Source organism: Desmodus rotundus, chromosome 8, assembly GCF_022682495.2.
Source record: "Desmodus rotundus isolate HL8 chromosome 8, HLdesRot8A.1, whole genome shotgun sequence".
In the NCBI taxonomy this organism is placed as follows: domain Eukaryota; kingdom Metazoa; phylum Chordata; class Mammalia; order Chiroptera; family Phyllostomidae; genus Desmodus; species Desmodus rotundus.
Genome location: NC_071394.1, coordinates 103318470 through 103335043, shown reverse-complemented (window position 1 = coordinate 103335043; position 16574 = coordinate 103318470). Strand labels below are relative to the sequence as shown.

The 16574-nt window shown below is 42.7% G+C and overlaps 2 protein-coding genes across 5 annotated transcripts in view; both read left to right on the top strand.

The window, feature by feature from the left end:
- NCK1 (NCK adaptor protein 1) overlaps positions 1 to 16574 on the top strand; it is a 553292-nt gene that overhangs the window by 54613 nt on the left and 482105 nt on the right. The gene's annotated exons all lie outside the window — the stretch shown is intronic.
- Positions 1 to 16574, top strand: part of PCCB (propionyl-CoA carboxylase subunit beta) — a 66801-nt gene that overhangs the window by 33771 nt on the left and 16456 nt on the right. For both annotated transcript variants that reach the window (XM_024565866.4, XM_053929349.2), the window contains exons 8-9: positions 3779 to 3899; positions 5698 to 5779. In XM_024565866.4, coding sequence (XP_024421634.1) covers positions 3779 to 3899; positions 5698 to 5779 — 203 coding nt within the window. The remainder of the gene's footprint in view (positions 1 to 3778; positions 3900 to 5697; positions 5780 to 16574) is intronic.

The following is a 16574-nucleotide window of genomic DNA, read 5'->3' as shown; positions in this document are numbered from 1 at the left end:
GTGGGGTGAACAGTGTTAGCCAGGTTCATGGAGATCCAGATATGGTGTTCACCTATCAGCTCTGCTGGGGTGGGGAGGGCTCAGAAAAGGAACAGTGACCTCGGCTAGCACTTTTATCTGGGAGAAAGCTGCCCCTCCAGCGCTTGCCGAGATGCCAGAACATGCAATTCCTCCCCATATGCCCCTGGTGCCTTTTGATATGCTGCCCCAGTGCTGGGGATTAGAGCAAGTGGGTCTAAGTGAGTCCCTGCACTGGACCCTCAAGAGGAATTTCTGGGACTCCAGAAGACCTCTTTCTCACTCAGTCACAATCCCCACTTGTTTTTACAGCCAGAAGTTATGGAGTCTTCTCTTCCTGGTACTGGAACTCTGGGTTGGGGGCCCTGGTGTGCAGCTGGGACCCCTCTCTCCTCAGTGGGGACCTCTGAGCTGAGATATCACTTGATTTTTATCTGCCACATCTGGGTGTGGGACCAACTAGCCTGAATCTCTGCCCTTCCTACCAGTTTCATGTGGCTTCTTTTTATACTTAGTTTAGGACTCCTGTTCAGCTAAACTTCAGGGTGGTTCTGGATTATAGTTGTTCTGTGGTCTGTTTGTAATTTTGATGTGGTTGTGGGAGGATGCAAGTACTGCATGTACTTATGCCACCATCTTGACTGGAAGACTCATGAAGCCTTAGATTTGCTAAAATATGGTTTATTTAAAAAAAATGCAAGAGCCCCTGGTCAGGTGTCTCATTTGGTTGGAATGTCGTCTCATTCACTAAAAGGTTGTGAGTTCAATTCCTGGTCAGACCACATACCTAGATTGGGGGTTTGATCCCCAGTCAGGATGTGTATGGAGGGGATAACACATCAATGTTTCTCTCTGACACTGATATTTTTCTCTCTCTCTCTCTTCCTCCCTCTCTCTCTAAAATCAATAAACATATCCTTGGGTGAGGATTTAAAAAAAACCCAAAAAGTGAGAGCTCTTGGTGCCCCCACCCACAAAAATGTTTCCTCCCCAGTATCAGGTCAGCGTCAGTCTTGAGTCACTCTTCTCCCTTTCCCATCAGCTCCATTCAACTCTATCTCCAGTCCACACTTAGTATCAGAACGTTTCTCATTGTTGATTCCCCCACAGCTTGTCATCTTCTCCTGTCTCAGGGCTTAAGTGGCAGGAGTTTTTATTTCTTATTGGGACATAAAGTAATATTGAGTCTTGACTGCATCTTAGATTTGATGAAATATCTATTTTTCCTGATTTCAATAATATTACATGTTTGTGGTAGACAATTTAGAAAACACAGGAATAAAAACCACTAGGAATTCCATCATTCACATATAATCACCACAAGTTTTTTTGGTTATACCCTTGCAGTTTTTTCATGCGGCCGGGTGTATGTATACATATACATACTCAAACATAGGTGCATAATTCTCTTTTGTAGCCTGTTTTTTTTTTTTTTCTCTTGACAGCTTAAAATGGTGAGTATTTGCCTGTGTCATTAAATTTCCTTCCACAGCATAGTTTTAGTTTTAAAGGCAGCATTTGGTGTTGTTCATGGGCCCAAGGCTCTTTGATGGGCCATGTCTGAGGTACTTAGCTCTGTATCAGAGAGAGATCCAAAAGAGGCCATACACATGCACGCGCCCCCTCACGCGCACACACACTTTTGGTAACAGCTTTATTGAGATATAGTTCACATCCCATACATGTGAAATACCCATTTCAAGTATACAAGTCATTGGTTTTAGTATATTTACAGGTTGTTCAATTGTCACCAGGGTCAATGTTAGAACATGTTCTTCACCCCAGAAAGAAACTCTCTGCGTCTTAGCATTTGCTCCTCACTTCCCCTCAAATACTCTGGCTCTAGGCAATCACTAATCTACTTTCTCTTTTTATGGATTTGTCTATTCTGAATACATATGTAATGGACATAAATGAAATTATGCAATATGTGGTGTTTTGCAGCAGATTTGTTATATTTAGCATAATAATATATACTTAACCATATTGTAGCACGAATCAGTAATTCATCCCTTTTGACTGAATGATATTTCAATGTATGGTTGTACCACATTTTGTTTATCCATTGATCAAACATTTGGATTGTTTCCACTTTTTTTGGCTTTCCTGAATGTGCTTCTATAAACATCCATGTACAAGTTTTTGTGTGGACATGTGTTTTTGTTTCTCTTGGGTGTGTACCTAGAAGTGGAATTTCTGGGTCAAATGGTAATTCTGTCTAACTTTTTGAGGAACTGCCGTGCTTTCCTCCAAAGTGTGCCAATTTATAAATCTTGAATGAAAACATTTTGTCACGTTGAACATAATTTTTATTCATCACCAAATACAGGGTGGGCAAAAAGTAGGTTTATAGTTCATATGAAAAATAATGCAATAATTAATAATACAGGAATAAACTTTTTGTGTACTCACCACTGTAAACCTACTTTTGCCCACCCCTGTATTTATTTAATGCCTCTGTGACCAGCATTGTTCTACTTGCTAGGAATACATTTGTGAAAGAAACAAAAAGATCCCTGCCTATATGGGGTTTATATTCCAGCAGAGAAGATAGACAGTAAACAACAAGCTCAATATGTACTGTGGAATCAGTAGAATAGACTAAGGGGGGTTGGATTGTTGCAGTTTTTAATTGGGTGGTGAGAGCAGGCCTCATTTTGAGGGTACCAGTGAAGCAGATATTTTTTAAAGATTTTATTTATTTTTAGAGAGAGGGGAAGGGAGAAAGAAAGAGAGGGAGAGAAATATGAATGTGCGAGAAAATCATCAATCAGTTGCCTCTCTGACGCCCCCAACTGGGGACCTGGCCTGCATCCCAGACATGTGCCCTGACCAGGAATTGAACTGTGGACCCTATGGTTTATGGGACAATGCCCAACCCCCTGAGCCACACCTGCCTATGCAAGGTCCCTGAGGAAGGAGAGTGGCTGAAGTGCCTAATGAATGGTAGGGGCTGGAGTAGATATGACATGATCTGACTTAAAAAGCTAACTTTGGCTGTCATGTGGAGAAGAGACTCTAGAGGTAACGGTGGAAGCAGGGAGTCTGGTGGGGTGAACTGAGAGAGAGCTTCTGGCCCTACTTTCTCTTTCCTGTCTATGGCCTTGTTTGGCTGTTCTGTGATTTCAGACTGTTCTTGAGGAATGATGGCTTGAATCCTCACTAGGGCAAGGTGGTTCCCCTCCTTTCTTCCACTCCTTCCATCATTGCTGAGTACCTTGACATTATATGCCAGCCATTATTCTTTTATTGTTTCATTTTCCAGCTTTGTTGAGAGATAATTGACATATAACCAGGCATTACTCTTGCTGTGGGACTATAGGGGTAAGACAGGCCTGGTCTCTACCCTGCTGGAGCTGATATTCTAGGGAAGATGTCAGGCAGTATACAGGGAAGGGAACAGGTGAGGCAGGGAAAAGTGTGAAGAGAACTCCCGCGCACTACCGGGATGGAAAGTGAGGGGCATTGGTGGGGGAAGGGTTTGTTTTAGAGAGGTATCAGGGAAAGGTTCTCTGAGTAGGTGACATTAGAGCAAGGAAAGCAGTGATCTTTGCAGAGGTACAGAGCAGAGGGAATGCCTGCGTGAACTGAAGGTCAGCCCGAAGGTATATGGGGTGGGACCCTGTCATCCTCAGTAGAGGGTGGGGAGGACAGAGCTATCAGCACTCTGCTACACATATGCTCTAGAAGGGGCAGGTATGAGGCAGTATCCTGGGGCTGACAGGTACCCTGGCACATTATAACCTTCGTGTTTTCTCAGGTGTTGCCCATAGAGCTTTTGAAAATGACGTGGATGCCTTGTGTAATCTCCGGGAGTTCTTCAATTACCTACCCCTCAGCAATCAGGACCTGGCTCCCACCCTCGAGTGCCATGATCCCAGGTGAGCTGCAGGCTGGAGCAACTTCTCCCATGTTGCAAGCTGGCTTGCTCATGTCTGACCTCTCTACCCTAGCTGGACCTTCAGGGTCTTCCTTGTTGGGCAGCCTGAGGCAGATTGTGGAGTGCAGTTGGCCAAGGTGTGGGCATGGTGGTGACATTTCTGGATAGGAGCAAAGAAAGATTTTACTTTTATTTGCTTTTTTCCTTTGTAATATCTCTAATAAGTAGCTTGGGAATAAAAAGTGGCCAAAACATTTGATTTCTAAGAGTTCTTGATTTGTCCAGAATTACAGATGGAATTTTGTGTGTGTGTGTCTTGATATGAAGTAACTGCACATGGTAGACACAGCAGGCCTTTTAGGAAGTGTTCTTATGCTCCTGGCCAGAGGCTGGGGCAGTCCTGGGGAAGGGTGTGTTGCTGGCCACTTAGTGAAACCTTCTTTTCTTCTTGCTATTGGGACCACAGCCTGATATGGGAGGTACCACAGAGTAAATTGGAGGCCCAGATTGGAACCTATTGCTCTGGAACTCTGGCTGCTTTCTTCTTCATTTTGTTTCCTTTCTGATTTTGAAGCACTCACTTGGCCTGAATTTCTTCTGCAGAGGGATTTGGAATTGTATTTCTCAGGAAGAAGCCATTTTCAGACACTGCTCTCTTGGGTGGACCTGGGCTTCCGCCTGTAGGTCCCTGACTGGGCCAGGGATGCTATGAAGAGTCATGACCCCAGGGCCCTACCCTGTCAGTCCCTGCCCCATTCCTTAGCAGACACATGCAGTGGCCCACTCTGTGTAGTCATGAAAGGGAGGGTGATCCCAAGGCCCAGAAGCAGTGGGCATAGCCTCCTTTTCTGAGAATATTTTCTATTTGGGGTTCTTGCAAAGTTTAGGATAGCATTTGAAGGTCTTATGGCCCAGGGGCCCAGAAATGTCCAAATAACCCACTTTGGCCCAGCCATTCCTCCTCTTAGGGTCCTAGGGAAGCTATGTGCATATGGGTAAGGAACAAATGAAAAGTACAGGGGATTTTATTATCTGGTGGGTATATACTCAATGCCCCAGTGCAGAGCTCTCTGGGAAGTTGGGCTTGATTGGGCGTGGGGCTTGACCAAGCCAAATCTCATTGCAAGTGTATATATCAAGGTCAGAACACCCCCTGCCTGCCCATGTGGGACAGGAAGGGTTGAGAGCTTGTTGGAGAGGGGCATGTTGCTGAGTCCTCCTGTGGCATAGGAGTGGGCCCTAGCTCAGGCTCCTTGCTCAGTCACGTCGATGCTGGAGAAAGCAGAGAGCGAGAAGCCTGTGTGATTTGTTGGTCCTCATCATGCCAGGGGGCCAGCAGCTTTGCTCTTTAAAGGAACCCTAGCAGATTTGCCTTCCAATAGAATGTAAATACACAGTAATTTCAGCAGAACTCGGACTTTGCCTTTCTAAGTCCTCATTCTTTTATTTTTAAGGTCTCAGGAAGTTAAACTGGGACCAGTATTCACTACAATGTCCTTTAGTGCCCCACACAGTACCTAAGATGTAGGAGTTATTCAGAGAGGATAAATGAAGGAATCACATTCAGGGAAATAAACCCATTTTTTTCTTCTCCGTGAAAACAGAAAGATCTTTTGGATTAATAGCAAGCTCAGGTTGGGTTTAATATGGTGGTAACAAAGGAATACATCTTTGGGAACTACTTTGAAAGCCCAGTAAGGATGCATGAGCCAGCCCTCCTTTCCTCTCCCATCCACCACCCACAGAAGGCAACTGACTCTTCCAGTGTTGTTTATATCTGCTTCTTTTTCTATCCAAAGTGACCGTCTGGTTCCTGAACTTGACACAATTGTCCCTTTGGAATCTACCAAAGCCTACGACATGGTGGACATCATATATTCTGTAAGTGCTGCATCTGCTTGCCTTGTCTGTGTTAGTTCAGCCATGTCCATGGTCATTGTGCTTTGGCCCAGTGAGGAAGTGCTGAACCCACAGGCCTTAAAATCCAGCAGTACAGGCAGAGCATGGGATAGACCAGGACCAGAAACCACGGAGTAGTGTGTTTTGGGAAGAGCTGGTGGTTGTAGCCATCCAATTTTAGCCATCTATTGGCTCAGATGGATTTGAGGGCTGGAGGGAGAAGGACCAATTGGTCCAGCAGAGCTCAGGGGTCCTTTTGATGGCACTCGGAGGCACACAGAGAAGGGGCCATGTCCCTAGAGTCTGGAGTTGAGGCTAGGGTGACCCTTTGTTAGGTACCTTTGTTTTGATCCTTATGCTTAGAGGGCATTTTGTCTTTCTAGAGAAAGGAGAGCACACAAGGTATCTTCTAACAATGTCAGGGTGTGTGTGTGTGTGTGTGTGTGTGTGTGTGTGTGAGACTGTATGTAGGCCTAGGGAGATAGGAGTCACCTGTACCTTTTTGTGGGTGTAGCAGACTCCTGGATTGTTTTGAAGAGAGGACAATGTCAGGGCAAACTGGGGACATCTGTCGATGGCCATTGTCTCCCTCACACTCTCATATGAACACAGTGCTCTCAGTAGTTCTTGCTTAATGGAAGCAGATGGCTCTGTGGGCACAGCGTCTCCCAGGGCCCTGGCTCCTCCCGTGACTATTCCTTCTCCTCCTGTACTTTAGGGAGCCAGCCTAAGTCAGCAACCGTGGCCAGACTCTGTCTCTCCTCATTGCTAGATTACATAGCCTATTGAGCACCATTTGAGCTGTGAAGACAAGACCTTTCTACCAGCATGCCCTTCTCTGAACTCAGCCTTCAATACTCTCTCCATCCCCACTGTTCTGCCTGTCCTTCTCTCACCACCTCTGCTCCTTGACTCTCCAGCCCTCAATCTTCCCATTCCTCTGGAGTCCTCAACCCTTCCTGGCCTCTGCTTTCTTGTGCCAGCTGGACTCTGCCATTCTGCCAGATATTAGTGGTCGGGTACTGTTCCTAGTGATGGACAAAATCCCTACCTCAGGGATCTCACATTTGGGTGAGAGACAGAAAAAAACAAATGCATACATAGCATGGGTAGTTTTAGATCTGAAAAAGTACTGCGAAGAAGGTGAAATAGGGTCTCAGTCAGGAGCCCTGATTTCCCTTTCGCCCTGTTGTAGAGTCTTGTCGGTGATTCAAGTGTTCAGTCATCTTTCCAAATACTGCCTGTGGGGTCTAAGGCTGCTGGAGGAAAACCCCAGAAAGCTTCAGAAACCCCTGCTCTAGCTTCAGCTGGGCCCTCAGTGTTCCTCTCTAGCCTGAATATGTGCTGTGGGCCTCTTCTTCATACCTGTTCTTCACTTTTCCTATGGCCTGATCCAGCCCCTAACTTCTTCCTTCACTCCCCATTCTGAACAGATGACATGGGCATTTCCTCCATGGAGAATATTGAGAGCATCAGGTTTTTTACTCCCCACTGATGAAGATTTTCATCTTCACTGTCCTTTTCGTGTTTCCCTGGGCTCAAAGAATGAAGTGTCTCCACCTGGACTCCTGATTCCATCCTTTCCCATCTCCCATCTGAGGGTCTTGCTTTCTTGCCTGTTTTTTTAAATCTTTAACTTTTTCTCCCTCTCATAACTCCTTTCTCTTAGCAATACGTATGTATGAACATGTATAGATTTCTTGTCTGCTAAAAAAAAACCTCCTCTCTCTCTATATATATATCCTATGTATTTGTTTAACTGCTGTCCAAATTCTTTTCTTCTTTTACTTAAACTCCTTTTGTCTCTTCTTCCTTTCCTCCTCAGTGGAATCTGGCCTCTGGTTTTCTCCCTCTGTTGAGTGACAGACTTCTGCTGACCTCTCTAATTGTTAAACCCAGGGGACTGATGGCATTAAAATGCTATAGTTGTAGAGGTAACAGCATGAAAAAAATACAAACCTTCCTAAATAACAAAATTACATAGAATAGACCAAATAAAATATATCATATAGAGAAACAGAGAAGCCTTCCTGGTGCTTGGTCTAGTCGCCATTTCTCCCCAAACCCCTGAGAGAAACCACCATCCTGACTTAACAGCATAAGTTGGTTTTTCCCATTTTTGTGTATTATATAAATGGAATCACATGGTGTGTGGTCTCTTGTGTTTTGCTCCTTTACTCAATGTTAAATTTTTAAGATTTGTTCATATTGTTGTGTATGTTCTCATTGCTCTCTTTAGTCTTTTGTATGAACAGACCAGTTTATCTACTGTTGATGGGCATTTGGGTAATTCCTAGTTTGGGGCTATTGCAAATAGTACTGATATGAACATTTTATTTTGTGATTTTGATGAATAAATTATACTTTTCTGGTGGACCCATACCTAGGAATGAAAGTACCATATCACAGGCTATACGTACATTTAGCTTTAGTAGATACTGTCAAAGGGGTTTTCAAAAAAGGGACTGTAGCATTTCACACTCCCATCAACAGGCTATGAGAGTTCCAGTTCCTTCATGTTCTCACCACTGCTTGGCCAGTACCATGCTATTTTAATTATTGAGAGTTTATGGTATGCTTTCAATCTGGTAGGGATAGTTCATCTTGATTATTCCTTTTTCAGAGTTTTCTTGCCTAATCTTGCTTGTTTATTCTTCCACATGAACTTTAGAGTCAGTTTGTCTTGTTTTGGGGTAGAAGGATGTGGAAGTAGGAAATCCTGTGTGATTTTTCTTGGGATCCTGTTACATTTATGAACTAACTTGAGAGAATCCTTATAAATCTGAAACAATCTTAAAAACATAGTATTTTTATTTGTCAAAAGTGTACCTTTTTTCCCCTTGAGGATTATTCTAAAGAATTTATTGTGTAGGTTGTTCACATGTCTTGTTAAGTTTACTCCTAAGCATCTTAACTTTTTATTGTAAATGGGGTCTTTTCTATATTCTATTTTTTTAAAGATTTTATTTATTTTTAGAGAGAAGGGAAGTGAAGGAGAAGGAGAGGGAGAGAAACATTGATGTGTGAGAGATACATCATCATTTGCCTTTCACGTGCCCCCAACTGGGGACCTTGCCTGCAACCCAGGCATGTACCCTGACTGGGAATTGAACTGCTGATCTTTTGGTTCACAGGCCAGTGCTAAGCCAATTCACTAAGCCACACCAGACAGGGCTGTTTTCTGAGGTATAAAGAAAGCTATTGATTCTGTTTATCATTTTTATATCGTGTTACCTATTGAGTTCTTTAATAATTTGTAGTGGTTTTTTACTGTTAATTCTTTTGGCTTTTTCAAGTGTACCAGTATACTGTCTGCATATAGTTTTATGTTTTCCTTTTCAATTATTTTGTCATTTTCTTCGCTTGTCTAATTGCAATGTCTGTACCTCTGTCACTGATGGAGAGGGTTAGAGGGTTCTTGCCGTCTCAGGATGGAAATCTAGAGAGTAGGCAAAACAGATTCACGGAGGAGGTTTATTGGGAGCAAGGAGAACTTTTGTTGCACTAGGAGAGAGTGTGGTTTCTCCATTTGCAGCTGGAGTCAGGCTTGCTTAGCTCTGGCTCTCTTGTTCTCTTGGTCCATCCTCTGGATCCTTTTAGTGAGTTGGTGCTGGCTTAAGCAGGTACCTTGGAGCTTTGTAATCTAACATGTGATACATGTTATATGAGCATCTTACGTCTCCACCCAGGGATGTGCTTTTCACTGTTATAATGAGGGTAAGGTCACGCAGTGGTTGTTCTGAGTCTCAACTGAGCATCTGTTAGGATCAGAAGGGTCTCTTTGCTGATAAAGTAGGTGCCCATTATGTCCGGTACTGATTGGTAACAGGATTCGAGGAATAAGCAAAGGAAAATCCAGTCTTATTTAGGATAGGCTCAGCCTGTCTCACCTCCATATTTTATCAAATGCAATAATGAGTAATGGCTGTAATAGTGGACGTATCGTCTTATTACTAACTTTAGAGAGACTGCCATTAGTCTCTGTCATTTGTTTTGTATTTTTTTAGTATTACATCTTTTTTCATGTTAAGAAAGCTACCATTGGTTTCTATTTTAATTTTTATTTTTGTTTACTTGTTTTTTTAAAATCAGGGATAGGTATTAAATATTGTTATATGCCCTTTCAGCATTTATGGTGATGATCACATGGCTTTTCTCTATAGATCTATTTATGGATATATCTTAGTAGATTTCTTAATATTGAACTATTCTTACATTCCTGAAGGAAAGCTTACTTGTTACGTTTGGTCAAGTGTTTTATTTTAGACTTTTGCGTCATTATAATGTGATGTTAGCTGATTTTTTTGAGGTATTTTTGAATTGGGTTGTGGTGTCACTGTTGTACTTGCTTCATGTGTTAGACTGTTAGGGCTGCCATAAGAAATACCACAGACTGGTAGCTTAAACCACAGCAATTTAGAAAATGGGACAACTGTAATAGCATAATCAATAATACATATTTAAAAAAACACAGAAATTAATTTTTTCTCAGTCCTGGAGCTACAAGTCCAAGCCAAGGTGCCAGCAGAGTTGATTTCTGGAGAAGCCTCTCTTCCTGATTTGCAGATCCTGCCTTTTGGCTATGTCCTAATGTGGCCTCTCTTCCATGTGCACATGGAAAGAGAGGTCTCTGTTGTCTCTTCCTCTTTTTATAGGCACACTAGTACTATAAGATTAGGACTCTACCCGTATCACTTCATTTAACCTTAATGATCTCCCTTAAAGGCCCTATCTCCAAATATAGTCACATTGGGAGTTAGGCTCTAACCTATGAATTTTGGGGAGGTCACCGTTCAGTTCATAAAGTACCATAAAGAGAATTTGTAAGTTTTCTTTTTTTCTATGTTCTGGAACAATATAAATAGCATTGGGATTATCTGCTCTTTAAAGGTTTTGTAGAGGATATAAGATTAATATTCAGAATCAGTGGCATTTTAATATACCAAAGAACTATCAAGGAACCAAGATGGGGGCGTAGGTAGACACACTGCGCCTCCTCGCACAACCAGAACTGACAGAGAATCGAACGGCAAGGGGGTCCGACACCAAGGAAATAAAAAATAAACATTCATCCAGACCGGTAGGAGGGGTGGAGACAGGCAGCCGAGGTGGAGAGGACTCGCATTGCTGTGGCGGGACCAAGACTGGCGGAGTGTGGGACGAACGGGGCAGGCAGTTCGAGCACTAGCAGACCCTTCGGCCCCACATTCGCCCACAGATAAACCGGACGAATGGCGGGAGCGAAGCAGACCACGCAACCCAGGGCTCCAGCTCAGGGAAATAAAGCCTCAAACCTCTGATTGAAAACACTCGTGGGGGTTGGGGCGGCAGCAGGAGAGACTCCCAGCCTCACAGGAGAGGTCGTTGGAGAGACCCACAGGGGCCTAGAGTGTGCAAGGCCCACCCACTCAGGAACCAGCACCAGAGGGGCCCAATTTGATTGTGGGTATCAGAGTGAAAGATTGAAATCCGGAGGAGAGTGAAGGGGGCGCCATTGCTCCCTCTAGGCCCCTCCCCCATGTACAGCATCACAGAGCAGTGACCAGCCTCACCCAGCCCCGGTGAACACCTAAGGCTCCGCCCCTTAAAGTAACAGACGCACCAAGACAAAAAAAAAAAAAAAAGGCCCAAATGACAGAACACTTCAAAGCTCCAGAAAAAATACAACTAAGCGACGAAGAGATAGCCATCCTATCGGATGCACAGTTCAAAACACTGGTTATCAAAATGCTCACAGAACTGGTTGAATCTGTTCGAAAACCAGATGAAAAAATGAAGCCTATGCTAAGAGAAACAAAGGAAAATGTACAGGGAACCAATAGTGATGGGAAGGAAACTGGGACTCAAATCAACGGTGTGGACCAGAAGGAAGAAAGAAACATCCAACCAGAAAAGAATGAAGAAACAAGAACTCGGAAAAATGAGGAGAGGCTTAGGAACCTCCAGGACGCCTTGAAACGTTCCAACATCCGAATTATAGGGGTGCCAGAAGGAGAAGAGGAAGAACAAAAAATTGAAAACTTATTTGAACAAATAATGAAGGAGAACTTCCCTAATCTGGCAAAGGAAATAGACTTCCGGGAAGTCCAGGAAGCTCAGAGAGTCCCAAAGAAGCTGGACCCAAGGAGGAACACACCAAGGCACATCATAATTACATTCCCCAAGATTAAACTCAAGGACCTACATCCAAGATTACTGTATCCAGCAAAGCTATCATTTAGAATGGAAGGGAAGATAAAGTGCTTCTCAGATAAGGTCAAGTTAAAGAAGTTCATCATCACCAAGCCCTTATTATATGAAATGTTAAAGGGAGTTACCTAAGAAAAAGAAGATCAAAAATAGGAACAGTAAAAATGACAGCAAACTCACAGTTATTAATGACCACACCTAAAACAAAAACAAGAGCAAACTAGGCAAACAACTAGAACAGGAACAGAACCATAGAGATGGAGATCACATGGAGGGTTGTCAATAGGGGAGTGGGAGGGCGAGAGGGAGGGAAAGGTACAGAGAATAAGTAGCATAGATGATAGATGGAAAATAGAGAGGGGGAGGGTAAGAATAGTGTAGGAAATGTAGAAGCCAAAGAACTTATAAGTATGACCCATGGACATGAACTATAGTGGGGGAATGTGGGAGGGAGGGGGGTGGGCAGGATGGAGTGGAGTGAGGGGGGGGAAATGGGACAACTGTAATAACACAATCAATAAATATATATTAAAAAAAAGAACTATCAGAAAGAAAAACTAAGAATCCCATTTATAATTGCATCAAAACAAAAAGGAATGCAGGAATAAATTTAACCAAGGAGTTTTCCTTTTTGTGTGTATGTCCTTTATACATGTTCCTAAAAACCCTCCCTCTTGTTCCCCCATTATCCCTTCCTACCTCCCCTCTGGTAACTTTCAGTTTGTTCTTAATTTCAATGTCTCTGGTTATATTTTGCTTGCTTGTTTTTTTTTTGTTGATTATAACCAAGGAGTTAAAAGGCCTGTGCTCTGAAGCCAGCTGAGAGTGGAGCAAGTGGCATTGTTCCCTCTCAGACCCCTACCCAACATACAGTGCTGCAATGCAGTGAAGTAGGTTGCCCCACCCTGGCGAATACCTAAGGCTCCTCCCCTTACAACGTAACAGGTGTGCCAAGACCAAAAAAATATGGCAAAAATGAAAAAACAGATCAAAGCTCCAAAAATAGAACTAAGTAATGAAGAGATAGCCAACCTATCAGATGCAGAGTTCAAAACACGGTAATCAGGATGCTCACAGATGGTTGAGTACAGTCACAAAATAGAGGAAAAAGTGAAGGCTGTGCAAAGTAAAATAAAGGAAAATGTACATGGAACCAACAGTGAAGGGAAGGAAATTGAGACTCAAATCAATGATTTGGAACAAAAGGAAGATATAAACATTCATCCAGAAGAGAATGAAGAGATAAAAATTCAAAAAAATGAGGAGAGCCTGAGGAACCTCCAGGACAACTTTAAACGTTCCAACATCCAAATCATAGGGGTGACAGAAGGAGAATAGGAAGAGCAAGAAATGGAACACTTACTTGAACAAATAGTGAAGGAGAACTTCTCTAATCTGGCAAAGGAAACAGACTTCCAAGAAGTCCAGGAAGCTCAGAGAGTCCCAAAGAAGCTGGACCCAAGGAGGAACACACCAAGGCACATCATAGTTACATTACCCAAGATGAAAGAGAAGGAGAGAATCTTAAAAGCAGCAAGAGAAAAGCATACAGTTACCTACAAAGGAGTTCCCATGAGACTGTCAGCTGATTTCTCCAAAGGAACCTTGCAGGCAAGAAGGGGCTGGAAAGAAGTATTTGAAATCATGAAAGGCAAGGACCTACATCCAAGATTGCTCTATCCAGCAAAGCTATCATTTAGAATGGAAGGGCAGATAAAGTGCTTCCCAGATAAGGTGAAGTTAAGGGAGTTCATCCTCACCAAGCCCTTATTATATGAAATGTTAAAGGGACTTATCTAAGAAAAAGATGATCAAAAATGTGAACAGTAAAGTGACAACAAACTCACAACTATCAACAAATGAGCCTAAAAACAACCAAACAAAACAAATCAAGCAACCTAGAACAGGAACAGTATCACAGAAATGGATATCACATGGAGGGTTATCAGTGGGGGGTGGAGAGGGGATAATGGGGGAAAAGGTAGAAGGAGTAAGAAGCATAAATGATAGGTGCAGAATAGGCAGGGGGAAGTCAAGAATGGTATAGGAAATTGAGAAACCAAAGAATTTATATGTATGACCCATGGACATGAACTAAGAGGAGGGGATGCATGTGGGACGGGGGATGCAGGGCGGAGGGGAATAAAAGGGAGAAAAAATGGGAAAACTAATAGCATAATCAATAAAATATATATAAAAAAACTGTACTCTGAAAATTATACTGAAAAAGAAATTGAGGAAGATACAAATAAGTGGAAGCATATACTGTATTCATGTATAGGTAGAATTAATGTCATTAAAATGTTCATACTACCCAAAGCAATCTATAGGTTCAACACAATTCCTATCAAAATATCAATGGCCTATTTCACAGAACTAGAACAAATATTCCAAAAGTGTATTAATACATGGAACCACAAAAGACCCCAAATAGCCTCAGCAGTCTTGAGAAAGGAGAACAAAGTTCGAAGTATCATGCTACTTGATACCAAACTATATGACAAGGCCATAGTAATCAACACAGCAGGGTACTGGCATAAAAACAGACATGTAGATCAATGAAACAAAGTAGAGAGCCCAGAAATACACCCACACAGTTACCTACAAAGGAGGTATATGTTCAATTAATATCTTACCAAGGAGGCAAGAATATACAATGGGGTCATGACAGTCTATTCAATAAATGGTGTTGGGAAAATTGGACAGATATGTGCAAGAAAATGAAACTAGACCACCATCTGACACCGTGCAGAAGAGTAAACTCATAATGGATTAAAGACTTAAATGTAAAACTTGAAACCATAAAAATCCTAGAATAAAACATAGACAATAAAATGTCTGACATTTATCATAGCAATATATTTTTCTGATATACCTTCTTAGGCAAGGAAACAAAAGAAAAAAATAAATGAATGGGACGACATCAAACCAAAATGTTTTTGCACAACAAAGGAAATCATCAACAAAATGAGAAGACAATCCGTTGAACGGGAGAACATATTCACTAATAAGACATCTGATAAAGAGTTAGTGTCCAAAATTTATAAAGAACTTATACAACTCAACACTAGAAAAAACCCAACCGACCCAATTGAAAAAGTGGGCAACGGACCTGAATAGAAGCTTATCTAAAGAGGACGTACATATGACCAATAGACATATGAAAAGATGCTCAATGTCAGTAGTCATCAGAGAAATGCCAATTTAACCCCAAATGTGATGCATCACCTCAACCTGTCAGAATGTCCATCGTCAGTAAATCCACAAATGACAAGTGTTGGTGAGGATGTGGAGAAAAGGGAACCCTAGTGCACTGTTGGTGGGCATGAAGACTGGTGCAGCTACTGGAAAACAGTATGGAATTTCCTAAAAAATTATAAACAGAACTGCATTATGACTATGCAATTCCAATTCTGAGACTATAACTGAAGAAACCCGACACATGGATTTGAAGGAACATATGCACCCCTATATTCATTGCAGTATTACTTACAATAGCCAAGATTTGGAAGCAGCTTGGGTGCCCATCAGTAGATGAGTGGATAAAAAAACAGTGGTACATTTACACAATGGAATACTACTCAGCTGTAAAAAAAGTTGAAATCTTACCATTTGCGACATCATGGATGGACTTAGAGGGTGTACTGCTAAGTGAAACAAATCAAAGGAAGACAAGTACCATATGATTTCACTTATATGTGGAATCTAATGAACAAAATAAAATAGAAACAGACTCACAGTTACAGAGAACAGACTGACAGCTGTCAGAAGGGAAGGAGGCTATGGGGGCTGGGTGAAATAGGTGAAGAGATTAAGCAAAAACAACAACTCATGGGCCCCAGCCAGGTAGCTCAGTTAGAGTGTCGTCCCGATACACCAATGTTGCAGGTTCAATCCCTGGTCAGGTACACACAAGAATCAACCAATGAATGCATAAATAGGTAGAACAACAAATCTCTCTTTCTCCCTCTCAAATCAATAAGCAAAAATTTAAAAAAACCCAGACCTTATGGACACAGACAACAGTATAGTGATTATTAGAGGGAAGGGGTGGTGGGGGCAGGTAGAAGAGGGTAAACAAAGGATAAATGGTGGTGAAGGAGACTAGACTAGGGATTGTAATCTCACAGTGCAGTGTGCAGGCGATGTATTGTAGAATTGTACACTTGAAACCTATATAACTTAGAACCAAGATGGCAGCGTAGGTAGACACACTGCGCCTCCTTGCACAACCAGAAGTGACAGAAAATCAAACGGCAAGGAAGTCCGACACCAAGTAGATAAAAAAAGAAACATACATCCAGACCGGTAGGAGGGGTGGAGATGGGCACCGGGGCGGAGAGGACTCACGTGGCTGTGGTGGGACCGAGACTGGCGGAGTGTGGGAGGAACGGGGCAGGCAGTCTGACCGCTAGCAGACCCTGCGGCCCCACTTTCGCTCACAGATAAACCGAGAGGGCCAGACTTGAAGTGGCGGAGAACGGGGCAGGCAGAGCGGTGGGTAACACCCCGCGGCCCCACACTCACGCACAGATAACCCGGGACGAACGGCGGGGAGCAAAGCAGACCTCTTAACCCAGGGCTCCAG